Source organism: Haliotis rufescens, unplaced genomic scaffold (assembly GCF_023055435.1).
Source record: "Haliotis rufescens isolate VD_foot unplaced genomic scaffold, xgHalRufe1.0.p SCAF_16, whole genome shotgun sequence".
NCBI classification, from domain to species: domain Eukaryota; kingdom Metazoa; phylum Mollusca; class Gastropoda; order Lepetellida; family Haliotidae; genus Haliotis; species Haliotis rufescens.
In genome coordinates, this window is record NW_025963846.1 from 12,447,553 (window position 1) to 12,474,674 (window position 27,122).

A 27,122-nucleotide genomic window follows, 5' to 3' on the forward strand; every position below is an offset into this window, starting at 1 on the left:
GTTGCGTCCCTTGGGCACGCCAGAAACCTATGGTTGTGGGTTCGAATCCCGGTTCGGCCCGATTATGTTTCTAGGTTTGTCAGCACCATACCCTTGCTCGTGGGTTTCACCGAAGTGGTAAACGTCTGAGACCTACATCACTTCGGGCTTTCCTCCCACATTAAGCTGACACGCCGCGATATAACTGGAATACTGTTAAATGCGGCGTTAAACCCAACTCACTCACTCACTCACTATAAGAGGCGACTACGGGATCGGGTGGTCAGGCTGGCTGACTTGGTTGATGCATGTATCCAAATTGCCAGGATCGATGCTCTTGATGTCAATCACTGGACTGTCTGGTCCAGACTCGATTATTAACAGACCGCCATCATGTAGCTGGGATATTGCTGAGTGTGGCGTAAAACAAAAAAAAAACCCAAAAAAACCCAAAACATTTTTACAAATGCGTTTTGATACTAGCATTAACGACTAGAATACAGTCATGTTAGGTTCAACATGTCCATATCGTGGACATGTATCTGTCTTTACAATTCAACCCTTTATAATACAATGCGTATCTACACAGTTAGATAATAGTTAATAGTGACGTAACCTCGTCATGCCTGATCTCATCGCCTAGCTACTGATTTAGCGTACATAGAAGTGTTCGCGTTTGATTTCAAACCCCGGAACAACACTGGTGTGGCACATGTTAACTGATTAACGTCCTATTTCGGTTGACAAAAGTTGCCCATATCCCCGAACAAAGTGGCATCATCGTCAAAGCCAAGTGGTCTTATTTATTGATTCAACCATGAGTTACGGTATTTTGATCAATACATGTGACTAGGAATTGACACCTGAAGTTATGTATGCTTTGAAATATATTTCAACATCGTGTATGTCCTTAACATCTTTCATGTGCACTATATTTGTTTATGCAACAATGCAAGAAGTTGAATTGACACGGGTGGCCTGGTGGCCTGTAGAGCGGCAACTAGTGCTGATATATTGAAGCAATGTACAGCTGTTGAAGTATTTTCGTGTTGATATATTGAAGCATTGTACAGCTGTTGAAGTATTTACGTGTTGATATATTGAAGCATTGTACAGCTGTTAGAGTATTTTCGTGTTGTAGATATATTGAAGCAATGTACAGCCGTTGAAGTATTTTCGTGTTGATATATTGAAGCATTGTACAGCTGTTGAAGTATTTTCGTGTTGTAGATATAATGAAACAATGCACAGCTGTTGAAGTATTTTCGTGTTGATATATTGAAGCATTGTACAGCTGTTGAAGTATTTCGTGTTGAAGATATATTGAAACACTGTACAGCTGTTGAAGAATTTTCGTGTTAATATATTGGAACAATGTACAGCTGCTGAAGTAGTTTCGTGTTGATACATTGAAGCAGTGTACAGCTGTTGAAGTATTTTCGTGTTGATATATTGAAGTATATAATGAAGTACAGGTGTTGAAGTATTTTCCTGTGGTAGATATATTTTAGCAATGTGCAGGTGTTCAAATAGTTTCGTGTTGTAGATATATTTAGCAATGTACAGGTGGTGAAGTAGTTTCGTGCTGTAGATATATTTGGCAATGTACAAGTGTTCAAATAGTTTCGTGTTGTAGATATATTTAGCAATGTACAGGTGGTGAAGTAGTTTCGTGCTGTAGATATATTTAGCAATGTACAGGTGGTGAAGTAGTTTCGTGCTGTAGATATATTTAGCAATGTACAGGTGGTGAAGTAGTTTCGTGCTGTAGATATATTTAGCAATGTACAGGTGGTGAAGTAGTTTCGCGTTGTAGATATATTTAGCAATGTACATGTGTTGAAATAGTTTCGTGTAGTAAATATATTTAGCAATCTACAGGTGGTGAAGATGATACGGGTTCTTAGACTGCTTGTCCCGAAACACTGCAAACCTAAGGTTCAAAACACAACATAATACCCGTATCAAATATATCCTCATCGAATAACCATTTCTTGTTTGTTTCAGTCTTAGCCAGCATTATATACAGGTGTATACATTCTTTACCGGGCAGTTTAAATTATTTATGGAAACTACTGCAATAATGTCGTTTAGGGAAAGGTAGTTTACATATCGCGTTCATGTGAACAATAGAGCTTGAGTTCTCCAAGCAGTATCAATATAGACACTGGCTCTCGCTTGCCATACATCATTATAATACATTTAACCACGTACACATTTTCTTTCTCAAATAACACTTGTGTTGAGTTTGTTCGGCGATTTCTCAAGGGGAGCATCTCGTGCAGACTATATGTAACTACCATCGATTGCGAAAACTACAACAATCGATTTCATTTGGAAATTGAGATTGTTAATCGAGATCACAGAAATCGATCATTCGAATGTCCTTGAACGGAATTTCCTTATGTTTGTGTCTCGAGTGAGTGAGTGAGTGAGTATGGTTTTACGCCGCTTTTAGCAATATTCCAGCAATATCACGGCGGGGGACACCAGAAATGGGCTTCACACATTGTACCCATGTCGGGAATCGAACCCGGGTCTTCGGCGTGACGAGCGAACGCTTTAACCACTAGGCTACCCGACCGCCCCTTGTGTCTCGAAGTTACTGTGTATATCCACATGCTTCACTTTTCAACACGCAGGAATTATTTTCTCTCTTGTTTTTAGTTTTGGTTCATTTATTCACAACTGCGTGACAAGATTTCAGCTCAAGTTACCACAACTCCGAAACGTGAACGCCTGAGAATAACCAGTCTCGATTATTCGACGAAACAGATACTATTGGGCGTAAAGGGCGAAAAAGCGGTGAATGTTGTTTGTTGTTTAACGCCGCACTCAGCAATATTCCAGCAATATGTAAATAATCGAGTCTGGACCAGACAATCCGGTGATTGACATCATGAGCATCGATCCACGCAAATGGGATATGATGACATGCATCATCCAAGTCCGCGAGCCTGACTCCCCCGATCCCAAAAGTCGCTTCTTACGACAAGCATAGGTTGCTGAAGACCTATTCTACTCAGGGTCTTCAGGGGTTTAAATAATATTGGTGAAAATGATCAGTGAAAATCAGTGTCCCGCCCAACAGGAAGAACCGGCCACTTACACAATTTGCATAAAACGTTTTTACAATAACAATAAGTACAACAATAAATATAGAAGTTGAGAACATACAATGTAACACAAAAAAACTAAAATCTACCGAAAAGATGATTGATTCTGATTGGTCAAATTACATCAACTATCTCTGATTGAAACACCTGATTTGACGATCGCCGTGGAGGCTAATATTTATAGATGAGTACTTCTTTTTCAGTCACTGTCGGTAGACATTTGGAAGTATTCTTTGTACAGTTACACATATAGATTACTAAACGCTGACAGTACTTCCATTACAACAATATACAAAACCAATATAAAGCGACAAAACCGTTCCATATTCATAAGAAATCTCTTAAAAGTCGATAGTACGATTCCGACTATATTGTGAGCATGTGTTTATGAATCACTATGAAATAGTTTTAATACTAGCTGTTCGCGAAAAGGTATTCTGACCCAACGGTGGCACCTTCACAAACACATGCAAAGGCAAGTCAATGATTCACCTGAAATAAAAACTTGAACATGTGGTATAAGTCAAAATAGGAAATTGTCATCATTTTTGCCACTGTTGCGTCCAAGTTACCAGCACACTGGTACAAGCAACCACACACACGTGCATGCACGTCGCTATATAACTGTAATGCTTTTGAACATACTTTGCTCAGATCGACAACCCACTCAAACTTTGCCTCATCACACACTATATTTGTTGACCCCAAAGAGTTTGCGTTTAATTTGTCACTGTAGAATGGACATAAACACGCTGTGTTTTCACTCTAAAGCTTGGTTATCTGTAGATTCTTCGAGAAATTGATAAATCATTCCACATTTTCGTAGTAAGATTGGGGAATTCGAAATATATCATTCATTCTACTTTTAAATAATAGAAGTAATTATTGCATGGCTATTCTTACAATATCACTATTCTTTAAAAGAACCAGTTAAAGAAACTAACTGTTATTAAGGTATATATATGGCATCGCTTAAATCCAAGTGAGTCATTTCTTGAGAGGGAACACGGGTGGCAGTCCACTCAAACATCATTGGTTGAACCAGATGAACCTAAACTGAGGGGCAAAAGAAAGTATACCGAATTTGGTATGCAAATGAAAAATGAAAATTCAAACAGCCTTTCTTAAATTTTATAATGTCTATTTAACCATCACACATTCCTGCATGAAATTTGTAAAAGGTAAGCTGTGTCTGGGTAATTGTGTGTAAAAATATATTCGTTCCATGAAGACTGGGGTGAGAAGGAAATTTGCAAACACATGACCCCCTACCATGTTTGTGCCCACAAAAGCAAATGTATTGATGTTCAAAAATAAGATGTCTAAGATACCTGTCAGCAAGTTGAGTTTTATGCGAAAAAATATTTTTAGTTTTTAAAAGATTTAAATCAAAATATATTTAAAAACATATAACCATACATAAGATTCTTTGAGCGCTGACTAAGTGCAAGTACATTTCATCTTTTGGAGGGGGGCACGGGTGGCCCAGTCGTCTAAGGCGCCGCGATTCGCTGTGCAGGGTTGCGTCCCTTGGGTACGCCAGAAACCTATGATTGTGGGTTCGAATCCCGGTTCGCCCCGATTATGTTTCTAGGTTTGTCAGCACCATACCCGTGCTCGTTGGTTTCACCGAAGTGGTAAACGTCTGAGACCTACATCACTTCGGGCTTTCCTCCCACATTAAGCTGACACGCCGCGATATAACTGGAATACTGTTAAAAGAGGCGTTAAACCAAACTCACTCACTCACTCATCTTTTGGATATAATATCGTTGTGCCAGTTGTGAACATGAACAATATGATATAATCAACAGAGAGGTATAACGTATTGCTTCTTTTGTCTCTCGTTGTATTTTAATACTTTGCAAAATAGTTCTGAAATATCTTCAGTATATGCAATACCCATGCATTTGGAAAATACAGTGCAACAGTTTTATATAGAGACTATCACCTACGTATCAATTATACCAACACCAGTCAATTACGGTTTAAAATTCCAAGGCTTGCCGAAGAGTTTTGAACTTTTATTGACGAGTGTTGATATATTTGTTATCAAAAGACGCGAGGGTGAGAATCTATTTCTCATCCAAATTCTACCAATTTTTCAGTTTGTTGAAACAAAATATAACCAGTGCTTTGTATGTAAAAGTACCCAGCTTCAGAGCGATCACTGATGCCATTTGTTTGTGACTTAATGGTAACAATGGTCTGCAAAGCGTTGTAATGCATTTCATTATAGCGATGTCTCCAAGGAGATTTCACCCAAGCTATATCTCCTGTGGAACCCAGTTGTGGATGATAAACTATTGTATTGTTACAGTGTTGCTGTAATCTGGATATAGAGTGAATCAGATGTAAATTATTAATACACATAGAGTTCGAAAATGAGAAGTCATATATTTATTTTATTATAGGCTTAAAGACTGTGCCATGGTGTTATAAAGATAACAATACAGCTATTACATACCTTGTGATAAAACCAACATAGTAGTTAAAGGAGGAGAAATGCGTTATGATAAAATTAATACATTCTAAATTGAATTGATCGGTTAATATTTAAATTAGTTAACGGTCTTGATTTTCTTTTATAGTGGCTTAATGATTATTCTGTTGTAACAATTGTTGTAATAACATTTTCATAAATACCAAGCAAGTATCAATCTTGAAAACGTTCATTATTTGGATAATATTTGAAAATAATTCAAATTCTTATTTTGCGGGAGCTGTAAATTCTTCTGTCCAAAAAAGAAATGTTTAATGTACGTTGTATAATACCATATGACACATCCAGCTGTCGTGTATTTCCCGACTGTTAAACCTGACTTTATTTGTTCAGTAAACTACGGTTATAACGAACTCAAAGGGACTACTAATTTTAGTTCGTTATAAGCGTAGTTCGTTATAAGCATATATACAGCATAACTACAGCAAATAGTTGGGACTAAAAAGTTAGTTCGTTATATCCGTCAGTTCGTTATAAGCGTGTTCGTTATAACCGTAGTTTACTGTATTTGTTTAAGTATAAGAACATTTAGTTCAGTACAAAGTCGGATGTGTTGCGTGTTATGCCACATGTGCCTCACTGGCATACCAAATGTGTCATCTATCGTGTCATCTATCGATCATTTAAGCCCACCTGAATTTACGTCTTTGTCTCAAAATAGTGATGCTGATAATTTTAAGTGAAATGGATTCTTACATTCTTGAGAGAATTGTTTTCTCAATGCGTGAAGATATTACACAAAGAAGGCTCAAACATTTGTTTTCGAGACAACCATTAAATAATTCATATGTTTGGATAAAACCTGAGGCAAACAAACTTCTTTTTGTCCATGAATTAAAGGCTCTACTGGATTGAGACGTCTACTTTATAGCTGTCATCCAGATATAGCCCGTGTGTGTTAGCATTTATCATTGCGGTATAACCACTTTAACTCTTCCGTTTCTTGTTTCGCGTGATACAGAAATGATGTTGAATTTCTGACAGTCATTGCCTTGTGTTGGGACATTGTCTTAACATTGACATTTTTGATACATTGATTTATTTAGATCAATGTGTTTCCTTCGTTATTATTATAATATTTATAGCATCGTATCAATATGCAACAAAGACTGACCTTAGGACCAGTGCATGAATCAGTAATGCCTTTCAAATGTCTGAATGCGGCCATGTTTAATCGTTCGAACACGACCTACCAATTCAGGGAAACCTCGTTACTTCGAATTTCTTAACTCGATGCACGCTTTAAAGGATGTAACTGCACGCTCCTGGCGGAATACTTATCGGTGCTATGGTTTGGTACATGTATCAAACACTCAGGGTTTCTCGAACAGCGTGTAAATAAATGCGACACATCCATTTCCATACTCATAAGAAATCTCTTCTGGAAACAGAGGCCAGTGTACGATTCCGAGTAAATCATAAAATCTTTACGAATCACTATCAAATAGTGATGCTAAACGGCGTACGCAAAAACGGTGAACGTGTCCTGACCAACGGGTGTACCGTCACCCACATGCGAAGGCAAGTAAATTGTTCACAAACACGGCAACATATTATGGTACAAGTCAACATAGGGAATTGTACAAGACATAATTTTGGTCAGTGATCCGTCAAATCTGGAAATGTCCTCCAGATGTCTACAATAAAAAAAATGATAGATTTGCTGAGGTCTTAATGGTGTAACCTTGATCAAACAGTTTTTGAGTCATATGAGTCAAGAGTCATATGCCACTCTACGTAGAAAGTGCATGCTCCATTGTCCTCATAGAGGTGTGAAATGCAGACAGTCCCCCCTTGTCGCACAGGCTGATCACTTTTCAGTGATCCATTCATATAATTTTCACCTCTATTTTGCCTTCCAGAATATGTTTCAGTAGGTAATCGATGCTGAATATTCTCAGGCGTTGGCTTGTTGCTACACAGTGTATGAAGGTCTTTTAGTTATTAGTAACATGTTTCGACATTTGCCAAGATACAATTCCAAACGTCAGTGCCAGACATCTCGAATATCTTTGAAACAGATTTGACAGGGCGAAAAGGGCAACTAGTTATGATGAATGGATAGTAATGGTAGTACAGTAAACTACGGTTATAACGAATTCAAAGGGACCACTTATTTTAGTTCCTTATAACCGTTGGTCGTTATAAGCATATACACAGCAGATTGCTGAGACAAAAAAACAGTTCGTTATATCCGTTAGTTCGTTATAAGCGTGTTCGTAATAAACGTAGTTTACTGTACATTATTCAGTAGAAAATGTGAGAGCAGTGGAAATGAACATGGCAAGAGCAATAATCACCTCGCCGCAACAGTCACGCTTCCGAGATAGGCCAAGGTGCAACACCAGATTGTAAACTGATCCTCACACGAAAGCTTTTCTTGATGTAATGTGAGAATTAATGGGATATGAAATGTGAGATGAGACAGGCACGCCCCACTCCACTTCCATAGTCTAATCAGCTTCTAGCACTTTCCACACAGAGCTCACATAATACTATGTTTCTATAACGCTTGGCATCCGTTCATGATATTCCGGAAGTTTACAATTGGAGCATCTAAATATAATAACGTCCTCGCCACTGCTGAAATAAAAAATAGTACTACATTCCTGACAACAAATCATTGTCCAAATACAAAACAATGAACTTCTACTGAACCTCAGTTACAATCATTGTTTAACAATAAAATATTCTGCCACATAACACACTGAATATGATGAGGACATTTAGCAACCAAATATTGGCTTTTTTTATCAAAACATTTTTAAGTAGAGTTACTTTCATCCTTGACAAATTGACATCAATTAAATTCCAATTTTAATTAAGAAATAAACGACCACGAATCGTTTATCAGATATCAACATTATGTACAGCTTCTTTAAGATGTTGATAAAATGAAAATTTTAACATTGATCACCCCCTGAATAGAATTCGATTTCGGAGATGTCGGACAAGTTCATTTTACGAACAGACGGATTAAGTTCGGTTTTTCCGGCATAGTTTCACACTCCCCACGTCTATTATCTGTACATCTTCTCCTTATTCCGATTGTCATCTCTCCCACTTTGGGATGCGATCGTTCGGCCACTGCTTTTATCAACATAGCCCAGCTTCATATCAGGGGAACAGCTTACTAGACACTTCCCTCTCGAAAATAGCGTCGTCCAATATATGACGTCATCAAGTTGCGAGCGCATATTCGAATAACCAGAAATGACGTCATCATAGAACAATGTTTTATCGTGAAATAAACCAGGCTTCGTTCTTCTTTGTTCTTTATGATTTATCGCGTAGATGTCTTTTATTTTGTAATAAGGGATAGTTGTTAACGTGTGAAACAATTAGAAGTTGTCTGAGTGAGTGAGTGAGTGAGTTGGATTTAGCGCCGCTTTTAACAGTATTCCAGTTATATCACGGCGTGTCAGCTTAATGTGGGAGGAAAGCCCGAAGTGATGCAGGTCTCAGACGTTTACCACTTCGGTGAAACCCATGAACATGGGTATGGTGCTGACAAACCTAGAAACATGATAGGGGCGAACCGGGATTCGAACCCACAATTTCTGGCGTGCCGAAAAGCGCCATTTACAATATTAATTTCCTGATTTTTTAAAAGAGTAAATGGGTAGTGCAATACTTATATTGAAACACAGAAATGTATATCGATTACCTTATGACTGTTGCATGGCAATATGTGTTTAACTACCTTTGCTTGCTGTGCTTTTTACATCCTTCGTACTCCATGTGTGATGTGACATCCGACTAAACCGAGGATCGGGTGGTCAAAATGTGTGATTGTGTATCATCGTAAATCGCCGGCGTTGCTCATGCTATCAGACACCAGCATGCTTTATAGGCCCATTGGTATAGCGAGACAAATGTACGTCGCGGTGTAAAACAACATTCAGTCACACGGACACCCAATCCCCATTGGCGTCAGCTTCTCCGCCAATCAAAGGGTACAAACGTAAATTCTACCCCTGAATGTCAACGAAATCCACAATTTGATGTGCTGACATCAGCGTTCGCACATAATGCAAAAACACCTCCACGGTCTTATTATACTTCTCAGAAGTACCTATTACAGTAATATGAAAGAATCGGGTAGCTGTCTGATTGATATTCTAGACGTTGGTGAATAAATAAGAAAAAAATAACTTGATGAATAACCACTAGCTTATTGCTTTTATCAACTTTCCGATGTAGATACCGGTCGGCTAGCCTAGTGGTTAAAGTGTTCGCTCGTCACGCCGAAGACCCGGGTTCGATTCCCGACATGGGTACAATGTGTGAAGCCCATTTCTGGTGTCCCCCGCCGTGATATTGCTGGAATATTGCTAAAAGCGGCGTTAAATCATACTCACTCACTACACCGTTATCAAGCTTGACAATTTCCTTTAAGAATCGGGTGTTCTTTCGATACCCTTTCTTCACATGTAACACTGTTATAATGACACGTTCTGTTCATTCTCTACTATACGTCTACCAATCGTCAGGGAATATTTAGGTTTATCTGCTTTGTCGCTTCTAAATCACGTTTTTAGCATTCCCTATCGAACCATTATCGTTACGTATCACTGGCATCTTCAGGCGACTGGAAGCCTAATTCCCTCATGCATAGTCAGTATTTTTTTATAAAACATCGTGTAATACCTATGCATCTATAGCTGTGTATCCCCCAAACAATATAAAGGCTTCCTGTACTTAGACGATCAATAGTACAAGGACTGTCTACGTCATCGCACAGATAATGAAACCCATGCATGAGTTCTATGAACCGTCTTACATGAATTCCTTCTTATGTTCATAGTGATGTGTTTTCTGTTTAAGATTTTGAATGCTGACACGCTGCCGCCATTACTCTTCATACATCCATTGTAACATTTTTATCAGGCATAGTTACTGATCTTGACGAATGCATGTGTGTTCTGTAAACAATAATAGAAGGTTTGTAGTGTTCTTTATGTTAGCGAATGGATGGCTATGAATTGCCACTTTTTATTCCGTCTTGTGGATCTGCAAGAATGAATAGGTACTTGTCAGTTGAACAGTTTATGATTGTAAGTAGTTTCAGAACAATCATCTGTTTTATCTGTTCATGTATAACACATTGACAATAAGAACTCACGTGTGTGTGTGTGTGTGTTAGTGTGATTGTGTGTGTGAGTGTGTGTGTGTGTGTGTGTGTGTGTGCGCGCGCGTGCGTGCGTGCGTGTGTGTGTTTGTGTGTGCGTGTGTTTGTTTGTGTGTGTGTGTGTGTGGACACAGTGAGTATTGTAAAATATGACATTAGATATCCAAACAATTGCTTAGTCTTAGACATGACACCGCAAACAAAGATCATGGCAATACACCTCTAGTAATATATCTCTGACCGCACGGATGATATCAAATGGTGTGGATACCTGACGGTATTTCTCTAGTCAATATAGGACACCTTGAATATCTTAAGTATTTGTGCCATCCCATTAATAATAGGCACCATGAATATCAGAAAGGATTTCTTTGACCACACTAATAATAATAATCACGGTGAATATCTGTGATCACATCATGATAAAATGATTACGGAAGGGTAGCCTAGTGGTTAAAGCGTTCGCACGTCACGCCAGAGGTTCGATTCCCCAGATTGTTACTTTGTATTGAAGGCTTGATGTTGCTGGAATATTTCTAAAAACGGCGTAAAACACAAACCGCTAATTCGCTTAATGTAAGGCACCATTAACATAAGTGCAATGGAGTTTCTCCTGTCCCTGCTGTTCTTCTCACGCAGGACCGCCTCCGTGGTCTAATGGTAAAGCGTCCGCCCGGAGAGCAGAAGGTCCGGGGTTGGATCCCCAGCCGCGTCATACCAAAAGACGTTAAAAGATGGTACTTGTTGTTACCCTGTCTGGCGCTCGGCATTAAGGGGCTAAATCAAGGACTGGTCGACTTGGAATCAGTATACTGTGTCTGAGTGGGGTATTCATGTTAACCTGCGGCATGGGATCTCAGTGTGCTAGCACTATAAATCGGCATCAGTCCAGACTAGTACAAGCAGCCACACACACACATACACGTGCATGCACGTCGCTATATAAGTGCAATAATCTTTGACGTGACGTTAAACCCAATTTCACCTCACCTCACCTCACCTTCTCACGCAGCACAATGTTTTCATGAACATTTGAAGGAGTAGTTGTTTCCATCATCACCTCGAAGATAAGATATTTTTATGACTTATACTTCCTCAATGAATCTTCCCATTTATCTAAAATTCATGAGTAAAACTTTTTTTGTAACGCCATGTTTCTTGTACCTGTACTAATTTTGAAATCCACTTAGGAGCCAGTATCCTGGTTTCAGTGTTTTATTTATAACAAGACAAACAGAAATAAACAGGTGAGTTAAAATAGATAAACATGAAAATCTTTAAAATGCTATTTGAGATATAAGTCTTGACTCGGGTCTCGTACGGCCTCTATACTGGTCCCATTCGTTACCACTCGCCCCTTTCCGTAACGTGCAAGAAGACTCGTCCCCCAAGCGATGAACGTTATGTGCGAAAATACGACAAACCAATCAGAATGCGCGTATGATTTTAAGTTCTTCGTCAAAGAATCCCTCAGAAATAATTTTTGATTTTACATATGTCTTGCATCTAAAAATATACCCAAGACACAGTTAAATGTGTTCAGTCATACTGTATAATTCCGCACGACCCAATGTGCTTTAAATCGCATCTGAAATATATATAATACATGGAGAAATAATATGTGAACCATTACGCAACGAGTTGACAATTGTTTAAGGTATGCCCGTTTGCGCTAAGACGGAACCCGGTCGCAAAAATGGCCAAGAGAGGGGCACGAGTCGCTATTCGGCTTGTCCCGGAATAACACGAGTTGGTCACGAATGTACTGGTCCCTGCTCCTTGCGCGATGTAATGCTCTCTGATTTCACCATAGTGATAAGCACCTACGACATGCGTCAATTTCGGCTTAATCCGACACTAAGCTGACACACAGGCCTAGGGCTGAAATACTGTTAAAGTGGCGTTAGACCCCTCCTCACTTCCTGCGCATGAACCATGGTCCCCGTCGATATGTAGAGAATGCTATACTCATTCTCGTGAGATATAATTCTATTCGAAACTCGTCGTCTTGTCAGATACAATAGAAAGTTCACGAGTGAAAATGAAAATGAGTTCGTATTTTATGTATTACCCACGGTAAAAATATATATGTAAGTGTAAAATTAAATGTTTCGTTTGTTTTTGTTTCGAACAAACCAAAACCGGTTGCAAATCCGGTTGCGCGTGGATTCGGTACATGTATGTGCCCAAACATGGGCATTGTTGACATTTCCGCGCATGCGCATTAACAAAATGTTCCTGCTAGTGTGGAAAGATGATATGAAGGTCAAGGTTTTTATAGGTTTTTAAAAGACAACCGTGATCTACACACAGAGTTTTGGGCTGCCAATACGGCATGACATTGCTCACAATGTGAATGTTATGGGCTCCAAGACTATAAATCAGGTACACCTCCACAGATGTTTGAATCATTTGTATTGGGACTGTTCAGTTTGTGGGATCATGCAGTCATGTACGTGCATTCAGACACCAACAATTTTGGTAACAGTGGGACAAAATGCGCTTCGAAAGGGTTGGTTGGTTGGTTGTTTAACGCCGCACTCAGCAATATTACAGCTATATGACAGCGGTCTGTAAATAATCGAGTCTGGACCAGACAATCCAGTGATTAATAGCATGAGCATCGAACCACGCAATTTGGATCGATGACATGCATCCACCAAGTCAGCGAGCCTGACCACCCGATCCCGTTAGTCGCCTTTTACGACAAGCATACTCACCTTTTACGGCAAGCATGGGTTGCTGAAGACCTATTCTACCCCGGAATCTTCACGGGTCCTGTGATTTAGTGACATTGTCATAGTTGTTATAATACTTAGCGTTTTTTGCAGCTTGTATGGAATTTTCAACAAATATAATAATGTGTGGTTCTTAGATCCATGACGTTAAAAATATAAACCCAGCGTAGGATAAAAATATATGCTTTCTTATCTAATTTACAGCGAAACATGTTATCTCATCAACGCATCTATGTCGAAAGGGACACTGATGGCACGGCCTCAGCATTCAACACTCGCCGCCATATGCATCTATGCATAGCCAATAGCTAAAATGTAGAATGCGAAGCAAATTGGATGCGTGTGATGTGCTTGTTTGCTTAATAAATTATTAATCTCGAAAACGTATCGATTTGAATGAAAAAAAGTTTTCAGCGTGATCTTTGTAGCCTGACATTAGCGAGGTCAGCTTTATCCGCTCAAAACGATGCCAAACTTGAACGAAACGCCGACGTCTGACGTGCGGATTTAGTATCTCGCATCCTCTCTTCACTCCGTGGCTTTTACGATATAGAATGGAGTATCAGTATTGTCAAGGAACCAGAAAGGCACTGGAACTGAAATTCTACCAGTCACTGATTGAGTTCGGTTGAACGCCGCCTTGAACAGTATTCCAGTTATGTCACGGCATGTCAGCTTGAAGTGGGTGGAAAGTCTGAGGTGAGGCAGGTCACAGACGTTTACCACTTTGGTGAATCCCACGAACACGGTTATGGTGATGTCAAACCTAGAAAAATGGACGGGACGAACCGGGGACCGAACCACGATCATAGAGTTTCTGGTGTGCCAGAGGGACGAATTGTGGCGCCTTTGACAATTGGGCCACCCGTGCCCGCGAATTTCTACCATGTTGGTGAACTTGTAATGGTCATGCGACAAGGTTCATTATCCTAAAATGCCGATTTCAGTTCAGAATACGTCCCCACAGCCCATCCTGATTAAAAGAGTCGACTAAAGGACTTATCGGATGGTTACAATGTGTCAGTGTGTCTGATGGTTACAATGTGTCATTTGTCTGATGGTTACAATGTGTCAGTGTGTCTGATGGTTACAATGTGTCAGTGTGTCTGATGGTGACAATGTGTCAGTGTGTCTGATGGTAACCACTTGTCAGTGTGTCTGATGGTTACAATGTGTCAGTGTGTCTGATGGTTACAATGTGTCAGTGTGTCTGATGGTAACCACGTGTCAGTGTGTCTGATGGTTACAATGTGTCAGTGTGTCTGATGGTAACAATGTGTCATCTGTCTGATGGTAACCACGTGTCAGTGTGTCTGATGGTTACAATGTGTCATCTGTCTGATGGTTACAATGTGTCAGTGTGTCTGATGGTTACAATGTGTCAGTGTGTCTGATGGTTACAATGTGTCAGTGTGTCTGATGGTAACAATGTGTCAGTGTGTCTGATGGTTACAATGTGTCATCTGTCTGATGGTAACCACGTGTCAGTGTGTCTGATGGTTACAATGTGTCATCTGTCTGATGGTTACAATGTGTCAGTGTGTCTGATGGTAACAATGTGTCAGTGTGTCTGATGGTTACAATGTGTCAGTGTGTCCGATGGTTACAATGTGTCAGTGTGTCTGATGGTAACAATGTGTCAGTGTGTCTGATGGTTACAATGTGTCAGTGTGTCTGATGGTTACAATGTGTCAGTGTGTCTGATGGTTACAATGTGTCATCTGTCTGATGGTTACAATGTGTCAGTGTGTCTGATGGTTACAATGTGTCAGTGTGTCTGATGGTTACAATGTGTCAGTGTGTCTGATGGTTACAATGTGTCAGTGTGTCCGATGGTTACAATGTGTCATCTGGCTGATGGTGTGTTATCGTATGGATCGGATCGCTTTTTATCTATAAAAACACCACCGTGGCCTAGTAGATAAGGTCGATGGTTCGATCCCAAGTCTGCGTCATACCAAATACCTGGGGCTCGAAAACACAAGAACTGGTCGACAAGGTGTCAGTATACTGTGTTTGCGTTGAGTACCTATGTTCCACTTGCGCATGATGCACCCGTTACAAACACATTGTTAAGACAAGTCAAGTGTTCATCTGAACAAATGCATCAAACATCTTCAATCAACAATCAAACAACAGGAACAATGTGAAGCATTGTCTAATTTTTTTAAAGTATTTAAAGTGGCGGATCATGGCAATACGCTCTTAATAAATTAGGGTAAAATCCAAATATATGCTTTTGAAAAGAAGCTAAGAAGACTAGGTTTAATAAGCCGTGGCTGATTGTACTGCAAAATACAATCTTATAATTGAGGCTCTCTTGACTTGGGCAAATCAACAAGTATATGTACATGCACATGGTATTTTGATAAACACCGCTGTGAGTGAGTGAGTGAGTTTTACGTCGCTTTTAACAATAATCCAGCAATGTCACGACGGGGGACACCAGAAATGGGCACATTGTAACTATGTAGGAAATCGAACCGGGTCTTCGGCGTGACGAGGGAACGCTTTAACCACTAGAGGCGACTGACGGGATCGGGTGATCAGGCTTACATAATGGACATCCGGTAGTGTTACCATTGCCGGGGTGAGAACTTCCAGTTTGATGACATCTACTCCGCAAACAGAATAAACATTCATATAATCTACGTGTTGTTTTCAGGAAAACACTATTGTTTTTTTAGGAAGTACACAACTCTAATAACCGCCTCCGTGGTCTCGTGGTAGAGCGTCCGCCCGGAGAGCGGAAGGTTCGGGGTTCGATCCCCGGCCGCGTCATACCAAAAGACGTTAAAAGATGGTACTTGTTGTTACCCTGTCTGGCGCTCGGCATTAAGGGGCTAAAACAAGGACTGGTCGGCTCGGAGTCAGTATACTGTGTCTGAGTGGGGTATTCATGTTAAACTGCGGCATGGTATCTCAGTGAGCTAGCACTATAAATCGGCATCAGCCCGGACTAGTACAAGCAGCCACACAAACACACACACGTACATGCACGTCGCTATATAAGTGCAATAATCTTGGACGCGACGTTAAACCCCATTTCACCTCACCTCACAACTCTAATAAGCTGTGGTATTTGCTCTCTGTTTTGATAACTGGGCCTGGGGGAGGGGGACCCCATAAAACTCCTAAATAGGGCCCTAAATCAATTACATTTTACGCAGGAACCGTGGATTGTCATAAAATCACCTACGTCTGTACTGCGACCTCTATGGTGGCCAAGAGGGGATACGCGAGAAAGCGCGAAAGCGATGTCCCCTCTCGGCCACCACATAACACAGGCTTGCGATACACGTTGGGTAACAATCGCACTGTGGATCGGGGCCCTGGTTGTAACAGGCGATAACATAGGATAGCTGTGATTTGGCGGACCCGATGACATGGATATTTGCCATTATTATTTCAGGCACTGTTTTTTCTGGTCCAGACCATCGTTGTACAGCTGGACTATTGCTGACTGCGGCGTAAAATAACAACCACACACAGGCTAGAGGGATTCGTTGGTGTAACCTGGACACCATGCCAATATATCGAGTCATTGAGCATCATCTCAAATCGATGAAGCAAATCTTCCTCTATTAAACTGTTGCCATTATCTTTGTCAGTTACATCCGAAAAGAAAATACTACAATAATATATAGCTGCATGATTTTATAAATGCTAATAGAACCAGTAACATTGTCCCTTCCCTGTTCTATTTCCAATTATCGTTTGTTGGGTAAAATAATTGCATTTTGTGCTTTTTCATAGAATTAATTATATTTTTTCGTTGTCAGCATAATTCACAATTTATCCCTTTGGGGTGTGTGATATTGATTAACACCTTTTTTAAACATGACAACATTCATGATCTAATATAATCCGATCACAGATCAATATTGAATATGTTCGGGTAATGGTTTTTCATATAATGTCCAGGTACCGCTGTTATCGCCACTGTTTGTATAATGTAATGTGATCTTAACGCCGAGGTGAACGACACGCCTACGTTATAACGCAGGCTCACACTAGTCGTAGTGTAGAGGTAGCTTTGTGGAACGGGGGCCTGCCAAACAGCGTCTGACGTCATCGCAACCCACATCAAACCACATCCTAGTTGGAAGCTTGTCGTTACGATTAAGAACTCAATCTAACTGATGAACCAGCTGTATAGAGCCACCACCGAAGTATCGTTTTCATGACTAGGATTCATTGAAGCATACCCATGAGATCACACTAAGCACTCCATAGGGAGCGAGTATGGTTTTACGCCGCTTTTAGCAATATTCCAGCAATATCACGGCGGGGGACAGAAATGGGCTTCACACATTGTACCCGTGTGGGGAATCGAACCCGGGTCTTCGGCGTGACGAACGAACGCTTTAACCAATGGGCTACCCCACCGCTCCCACTCCACAGAGAAGACGAATCATGTCTTGGTTATTGTGTAAAGGACAGATCATGATTCGCTGTGCAGAGTTGCGTCCCTTGGGCACGCCAGAAACCTATGATTGTGGGTTCGAATCCCGGTTCGCCTCGATTATATTTCTAGGTTTGTCGGCACCATACCCGTGCTCGTGGGTTTCACCGAGGTGGTAAACGTCTGAGACCTGCATCACTTCGGGCTTTCCTCCACATTAAGCTGACACGCCGTGATGTAACTGGAATACTGTTAAAAGCGGCGTTAAACCCAACTCACTCACTCACTCTAATATCGACGTTTCGTAATATAGGTGCATACTGTATACCGTTATGGAATATAAGTTATATCAACGGCATGAGGATCTAAGTTGTTACCATTTAACTGTGTCTACTTTGCCCCCCCCCCCCCCCCCCCCTCACACACACACACACACACACACACACACCACCACCACCACCAACAACTTCTGACAAATGCTCCTAAGACAATAAAAAAACGAAAGTATAAATATTATGTATTTGGTTAGCTAACAGCACGTTCAGTCTCAGAATGGAATATCAGTAATGGAAGTTACAGAACTCTTTTTCTGGGAGTGGTGGTGCTACCGGTAGGGCAGGACATACTTCCCTTTTGGCGAGCACCTGGTGTCATCTATGATTTTCAGTGATTTATTCAGAAAATTGTCACTGCTATTTTGCATTTTACACCCAGTGAAATCTGTTTCGGCGGAAAATCAAGAGTGGTTATTCTCTAGCGTTGATGTTTTATATTAATGAAACGATATGCCACTCTTTGAATTTAATTTCTGACCTTATTATTAGCTGCTGTTTCATTTCATGACGTTGGGTTTTGTAATTGAAGTATGTTAGTAATGTTCCCACGTGGAATGAGAGCAGAATTTGTCCCCAGTACCCCATGCTCAAAGGAGACAACCAAAGAGGAATTGGTGAATGTAAATTGTGGAATAAACAAATAATTATAACACAATATTAGCATAATTATAAATGCAATATTTCAAAGGTTATCAATAAAGTATTCATTTGATGATAACAAAACTAAAATCAAATGAGTATTTGAAAAACACACGTAATAATACAAGATGAATGTTTATCAGATTTAACTAAACATGTTCCAGAGAAGAGCAATGCATCTTCAATAGCCACGTATATTTCCTCCAATCGATGCAGTCCGCGTTCGCTGTAGTCTTGTCCTGGAGACAGTTCTCTGGAAACAAAGTCGCACGCACGTTGTCGCTTCGCTCCCGAGTCGGGCTGTTTGTTGATCGGGGCTTTACATCAACACAAAACGCTTTATACACGGCTTGTTTAGTTGGCACTGCTCTAACCATCAATAAAATCGATGTAATACCCGCATCAGGCATCGCAGGAACCCTGGGACGACTCTTGCTCTCATGCTTGGCTGAAACTACTTAGCTAATCGATTGTTTTATCTGCTTTCCTCAGGGGACAGGTAGATTGGAAGACGAAGCAGACGACAAGTAGCAGCAGACGACAACTTTGCTCTGGGACCTGTCACTCGCCGGCAATGGCGCATATTACCTCGAAGAGACTCTCGGATACATTTTCTGTCAGGATTGTGGTGTTTCTGCTGGTCGGATATTTATTTGAAGGTAGGAATATGAATATTAGGTATATTTCTTTAGCGGGACGTTCGGGAAGTTTGCTGATCGTGAAATTCAAAATGGCGGCTGATGTCATCTTATACTTTGGCTTCATATCAGAACATGAAACATAACAACTCACTATGGCGACAAATTGTGTTTGGGAATATAGTATTTCGATACAAATCCCGCCATTTTCTCCAGAGACATAAAAGGTCAAACGGCATATGTATTCGTTGTATGCAATTGTCATGAAGCATGTTCGTTTTGTGGAAATACAATGAGATATCCACACAATACTATTTGAACTCTACAGTATGACATCTATACTACTCAAAATAAGCAAAAAACACCCAATTTTTATCATGACTATACTTAATCTGTCACGACATATTAACTATAGTAGTATGAAACAACCGGGTGTTCTTTAACTTATTTTGAGTAGTATATGCATAAACTGAAATTTACCTTTTCGCTGCACATAAAACTAACAGGTTAATTCACAAAACTAAGAAAATATGTCATACGGTTTAAAATGTCATTTGATTCCTTGGGAACAGTTTTTTAATTTATTGTATAAAAGTTAGAATTCCTTGTATGTTAATATCGGAGACTGATGATACTGAAATTTCTCGAAGATTAAACAGGTCCTTCATGAAATACACAGATGGTTGGCGTAGACTGATCCTCTTTGGCCCAGATCGCGCTAATGTCTGAAACTGCCACATATACGTTCTGGCGTAAATGCCAACACAGATCTGTACATCTTAAAGTCAATAAGAAATAATAATAGTTTATGTTTAAGCTGATATGTGAATACCTTTCTCAAATTAGATCAATGAAACAAGATGTGGCCTTAACGTTTTGTATTTCGTGACCTTTAGCGGAATCGTTCTACGTTAAAATGTTAAAGAATATTTCTTGTAACGAGTTATAAAGAAAGGCTTTATAATAATATATATTATATACCTAGGAATATGATATGTAGACCATTTTGTCAATATTTCTAACTACATTATAATAATCGTAATATTTTGAAGATCGTTTTTATTTTTATGCTTGATGATTTATATATATAAGAAATTCACTTCTTACGTCTTTTAATACACAGTGCGATACAAAGGAATTCTTACATGAATGTATGTTTCATATTAGTGTCTGAGTGGAAGTATTTCCAAGTAAAAAGCGTGTGAATTACATGAATTTTGACACAAATGTATTATCTGTGCACACACGCTTTGTAATAACCAAATTTTGATCAACGCTTGATAATTAACTGTGAAACTGTATCATCTACGTCAACAGCGTCTGTCTGTATTACGTTAACGACGGTATCTGCAATTCCCCGATAATGCCGTTTTGCGAGTGAAAGCATTATGACATGTGTGTATCATATGGAGCAATACATTGTGCAAATTTGGAGACATATTTAAATTAAATAACTGTTATCCATGACCGAACCAGCAAGAATTTAAAGAAACATTATGGGTTTTTTTCTCAGACGTAATATATAACGTTTATACTGCGGACGTCACATTAAAGATCCATTGAAAATATAAGTAATGGCGGAACTCCTTCAATTTGACTAAATATTGTATCTATTGTCATAAAATGAAGAAGATTTAAATTGATCTATGATTTGTGATAATAAATACATGGAATTCAACACCGCTGAGCAGTTTTAAACATGGCGACTTTTTGAATATTGCTAAAATCGGCGTAGAAACACACTCCCTCACTAAATCACTCACAAAGACACAGAGCAGATGACGGTGTGACGTCACAAGAAACGCAAATTAGAATAAGAAATAATTGCACGCGTCCATTTGGGCGCACTACATGGAACCCCATTAACAATATCATATATCTTTGTAACTAAAATTTCAGAATAGTTTTAACTGGATCTGTCAGTTTTAAGCATTAATCCGCTTCAGCATTCATTGCAATTAATATTAGACTGTCAGTGGAGGTCAGAGATTTTGATTGCGTTCAAAGACAATTAGTGCTTAATGCAAAAAATATAAAGGTGACAAAACCCTTTCCATATTCATAAGAAATCTCTGCCCAAAACCGTCGCTTGTACGATTCCAACTATATCATGAGCATGTCTCTATGAATCACTATCAGATAGTGGCGATACAAAGTGTTCTTGAAAAGGTGAGCGTATCCTGCACCCGTCACAAAAACATGCAGAGGCAAGTCAATTGTTCACAAGAAATACACGGGAACGCATGGTACATGTCCAAAATAGGGAATAGGATCGGACAGAATTTCTGTCACTGATGTGTCAAATTTAGAAATACCCTTCACATGTCTACTACAAACTTTGTGAAAAATTTACTAAGATCTTGAATGTTGTACCTTTGATCAAGACCGCCTCCGTGGTCTAGTGGTAGAGCGTCCGCCCGGAGAGCGGAAGGTCCGGGGTTCGATCCCCGGCCGCGTCATACCAAAAGACGTTAAAAAATGGTACTTTGTGTTACCCTGTCTTGCGCTCGGCATTTAGGGGCTAAAACAAGGACTGGTCGGCTTGGAGTCAGTATACTGTGTCTGAGTGGGGTATTCATGTTAAACTGCGGCATGGTATCTCAGTGGGCTAGCACTATAAATCGGCATCAGTCCAGACTAGTACAAGCAGCCACACAAACACACACACGTACATGCACGTCGCTATATAAGTGCAATAATCTTGGACGCGACGTTAAACCCAATCTCACCTCACCTCACCTTTGATCAAACAACTTCTGAGCAAGAGTTGTATAATCAGATTATTCAGGCACCAAACAGTACATATTCTTTGAAGGCTTACATGTAATGCCCAACACTCAAGACCAAAGGGAGGAGGTGAAGACACAATGACAAGACGTTAACACACTTCAATATATTTATAACCGCTTTTCTTTTATAATGGAGATAAGATGAGACACTCTCGTGGCATTAAAACTACCATACATATGGAATTATTTAGATGGGTGTCATTACGCAAAGGTTTACTAACGTACTGAAGGAATTAGCTGTGATGGGTTTGCACCGTTTCAAACGAAAATTGAGTGGAAATTGATTTAGAACTTTGTAAAGGTTAAATCCTTCATTTTAAGCATGCATGAGTCGCAATCATAACACACAATGAACATAGGTCTGTTCAACAAATCGATTTCATCAACTTTTATTCTCTGATATTTCAATTCCAACTCGGTTTATGGAACGAGGCACCCACACATTCTGACATGTCTAACTACCACACCACAAAGTTTTACAGTCAACTCAATCTACGACAGCCTCTACGGTTTATGAACTGAGGGGCAAAACAGAGTATAATTTGATTATGTCTATTTAGTGAGTGAGTGAGTTGGTTTTAACGCCGCTTTTAACATTATTCCAGTTATATCGCAGCTAAATGTGGGAGGAATGTCCGAAGTGATGCAGGTCTCAGACGTTTACCACTTCGGTGACACCACGAGCACGGGTATGGTGCTGACAAACTTAGAAACATAAACCGGGCGAACCGGGATTCGAACCCACAAGGGACGCAACTCTACACAGCGAATCGCAGCGCCTTAGACGACTGGGCCACCTGTGTGCCCCTTATGTCTATTTAACTATCCCTCATTTGAAAGTTTGTAAAAAGTAATCTGTGGCTGGGTAGTTTTGTGTAAAAATAAATTCGACAAAGCGACAAACGACAAAACCCTTTTCATATCCAATAGAAATCTCTGCATAAAGCAGAGTCGATTGTACAATTCCGACTATATCATGACCATGTGTTTATGAATCACTATCGGGGGCACTACCTGAAAAAAACATGGGGAAATTAGGTACAAGTCAAAATAGGGAATTGCATCGGACATCAGAAATGTATGAATTAGTGTAGACGCCAGTACCTAAGGTATCATAGAAACTTGCTTATCTATGATATCATAAGTACTGGCTTCCATGTTATCAGCGCTATTAACTGTAAAGTGTTGGCTTCCATTGTCTATTGCCAATCACCTTTCAGCGCCAATCATCTGTTGGCTTCCCTTGTTAGTTTAGTCTTATTAATTTTGTTGTTTTTACATGGACATTAAGATGCTTTCTGCCTCATGGCATTTATTCACATGATGAAGGAGTAAACATATACTACTCCGAAAGGTGTTCCTCGTAATAAAGAAGTTGATATTCATATAATTTCTTCCTTAAATAATGTGTGGGCCTTCTCGGAAGTCGTTTAAGCTTAATTTGCGATGCACAGTTGCGTCCCCTTGGTAACCAGGATCTATTGGGTATACACAAAGTGGTTCATGTCTAGGATTACAATTATTGCTCATAGGGTGGTCAATGCGTATTGAAGAGCGCCCTGCAATTGTGGCCTGTTCATAAGTGCAGGTGTACTGTGTATCAAAAACTTTTCATCCAAGCCTAAGTAAAACACAACACATACTTGCTTAACCGTAAAAACTGAAGCTTAAAGAATGAATGACTTCATTGCAGTGACATAGTTCAGGCGTATTACGATCAACAATAACCAACGGCTCAGTCAGCTGTCATGTTATGGCGAGGTCTCGTTATTAAGCCATCGGGGGATTTACAGGTCTCAGTCGCCTAAGACGTTGCGATTCACGTGACCATGGGTTCGAATCCCCAATTCCCCGTAATATGTAATATGTTTTAAAACTTATCCTCCACGTTCTCGTGCTCGAGGGTTTCACTAAAGTGGTCAACGTCCAAGATCAACATCACTCCGGACTTTCCTCCCAAATTCGTTATTCGATGCGTTATAACTGAAACACTGTTGAAAGCGCCGTTAAACTCAATAAAACGATTGTCTAATCTGAAGAATATTACACACAGCACAACTGTATGACACTGGAAGCATTCGCGAATAATATTTAAATAATCTTTCATTTTCTCTTATGTCTTCCAAATCCATAAAAAAACGTGGAAACATTTTGGTAAAACAATGTGTAAAGTTATTTTACAGTTAAAAGTTTCGTTCAGTAAAAATGTGAAGTACATTTGTTATAAGTAAAGGAGTAAAATTGCAATTACAGCTGGTTTGATAATTTAAATAATGAAATGTCAGCGCCAGAGAGTAACGTCTCGATTATCCGACTTATCAGATTCCATTTGGCGTAAAGGGCAAAGTAGCAGTGGGAATTATGTGAATGGATCATCGAATGTCAGTGATGACACCAGGGCCCACTTGCACAAAACGATCTTAGCGCTAAGACTATTGTAAGCCTATGTTAAAGTATGGGAGTTAAGATCATGTTAGCGCTAAGATCGCTTTGTGCAAGTGGACCCAGGTGTACGGGAAAAAGTGAGCATGTCTTGCCCTATTGGTAGCACCCGGCACTCAGTCAATTTGCCTGAAAAGTCATTATATACTGCTTGACGCCGCACAGTTGTACTATGGCCAAGCGATGGCAAATGGGAGTAAACAGTGAGTAAGTGAGTAATGGTTTAACACCGCTTTTAGCAATATTCCAGCAATATCACGGCGAGGGACACCAGAAATAGGCCCCAGGAAACTGTATAGGGTGGACTATGCAGTATGACACGGAAGTTCTGAAATCCTGATTCAGGTTCCCTTGTAAAGATGTTGTTGCAGGTAGATATAGATGTAGGACTGAAAATAATATACCGGCTAGGTCATCAATTGTCACTTCATTTATTTGATATGGAGTTCAGAAACAGACCGATCACCCGGGATATATCGGGGCATGGGTGGGCCAGTCGTCTAAGGGGCCGAAATTCGTTCTGCTGACTTTCGTCCCTTGGGCACGCCAGAAACATATGACTGTGGATTCGAATCCCGGGTCGCGCCGATTATGTTTCTAGGTTTGTCAGCACCATCCCCGTGCTCGTGGGTTTCGCCAAAATGGTAAACGTTTGAGATCTGCATTACTTCGAGCTTTCCTCCCACATTAAGCTGACACGCCGTGATATAACTGGAATACTGTTAAAAGTGGAGTTAAACCAATTCACTCACTCACTCACTCACTCACTCACCCACCCACCCACCCACCCACTCACTCACTCACTCACTCACTCACTCACTCACTCACTCACTCACTCAAAGGATACCTGTGTCTCCATGAAGGCGACAGGGAATAAACCTGTTTAAAATTTAAACATTTCAAAGTTCTAGGTATATTTATGATCTAGACGTGTTAAGGATGTAAACATTTTTCATAATATTCAAGTGCATGATATTTAACTTTACCACTGTAGTGTGTGTCAGTGTCAGCAGCTACTGTCTGGTACAGCTGCTGTTTGGTGATGTTGATGCCAAACAGCCAAGCATGACAGTAGTTACATGTCAGTTCAAACAACTACCTTTCCAAGATCCACGATTCTGAAAACCAATTTTCAGAGACTGGAAGATGTTACTAAAATGCGACTGTGTGATTGAATAAAATAGGGAGCATTGATTATCACTGAGATCATAGAAATGGGGACCATGGGTTATCAATGAGATCGAGGAATAGGGAACATGGATTATCAGTTCGATCTCTAAATTGGGAAAATTGGTTATCTGTGAAATCGAGAAAATGGGGAACATGGGTTATCAGTGAGATCAAGGAATAGGGAACTTGGATTATCAGTGAGATCTAGGAATAGGGAATATGGATTATCAGTGAGATCAAGGAATAGGGAACTTGGATTATCAGTGAGATCTAGGAATAGGGAATATGGATTATCAGTGAGATCTCGGAATAGGGAATATGGATTATCAGTGAGATCTAGGAATAGGGAACATGGATTTTCAGTGAGATCTAGGAATAGTGAACTTGGCTTATCAGTGATATCTAGGAAAAGGGTACATGGGTTATCAGTGAGATCTAGGAATAGGGAAAATAGGTTATCAGTGAAAGCTAGAAATGAGGAACATGGGTTATCAGTGGAACCGAGGAAATGGAGAACATGGGTAATCAATGAGATCTATGAACGGGGAACATGGATAGTCAGAAGATCAAGGAAAAAGGGAACATGGATTATCGGTGAAAACAAAAAAACCCAGGGAACATGGCTTATCAGAGAGATCAAGGAAATGGGGAACATGGATAGTCAGAAGATCAAGGAAAAAGGGAACATGGATTATCAGTGAAAACTAAAAAAAACACCAGGGAACATGGCTTATCAGTGAGATCAAGGAAATGGGGAACATGGATAGTCAGAAGATCTTGGAAAACGGGAACATGGATTATCAGTGGGGACAAGGAATAGAGAACATGTAATGAGTCTGTTGTCTTTGCTTTTTGAGTGTGTGTGTTTGTGTGTACGCGTGTGTGTGTTTTTGTTTGTGTTCTAGCATGTACATAATCGATTCTGGACCAGACTACCCTGTAAATGATAGTATAAGTGAGTGAGTGAGTGAGTGAGTATTGTTTTACGCCGCTTTTGGCAATATTCCAGCAATATCACGGCGGGGGACACCAGAAATGGGCTTCCCACATTGTACCCATGTCGAGAATCGAACCCGGGTCTTCGGCGTGACGAGCGATCGCTTTAACCACTAGGCTACCCGACCGCCCCTGTATAAGCAACAATTCACACGTCTGTGTGACTATAACACGCTAAATCAAACCAGCTTAAAGCAGGGGTTGCTATGGGCAGTAGAAGGGGGCATTGGTTACCAGTGCA

At 40.1% G+C, this 27,122-nt stretch overlaps 1 protein-coding gene across 1 annotated transcript in view; it reads left to right on the forward strand.

Annotated features, from left to right (window-relative positions):
* The window catches only part of LOC125380999, a 76,455-nt gene that overhangs the window by 19,452 nt on the left and 29,881 nt on the right, over positions 1–27,122 (forward strand). The window contains exon 2 of the mRNA XM_048396882.1: positions 19,339–19,505. Coding sequence (XP_048252839.1) covers positions 19,339–19,505 — 167 coding nt within the window. The remainder of the gene's footprint in view (positions 1–19,338; positions 19,506–27,122) is intronic.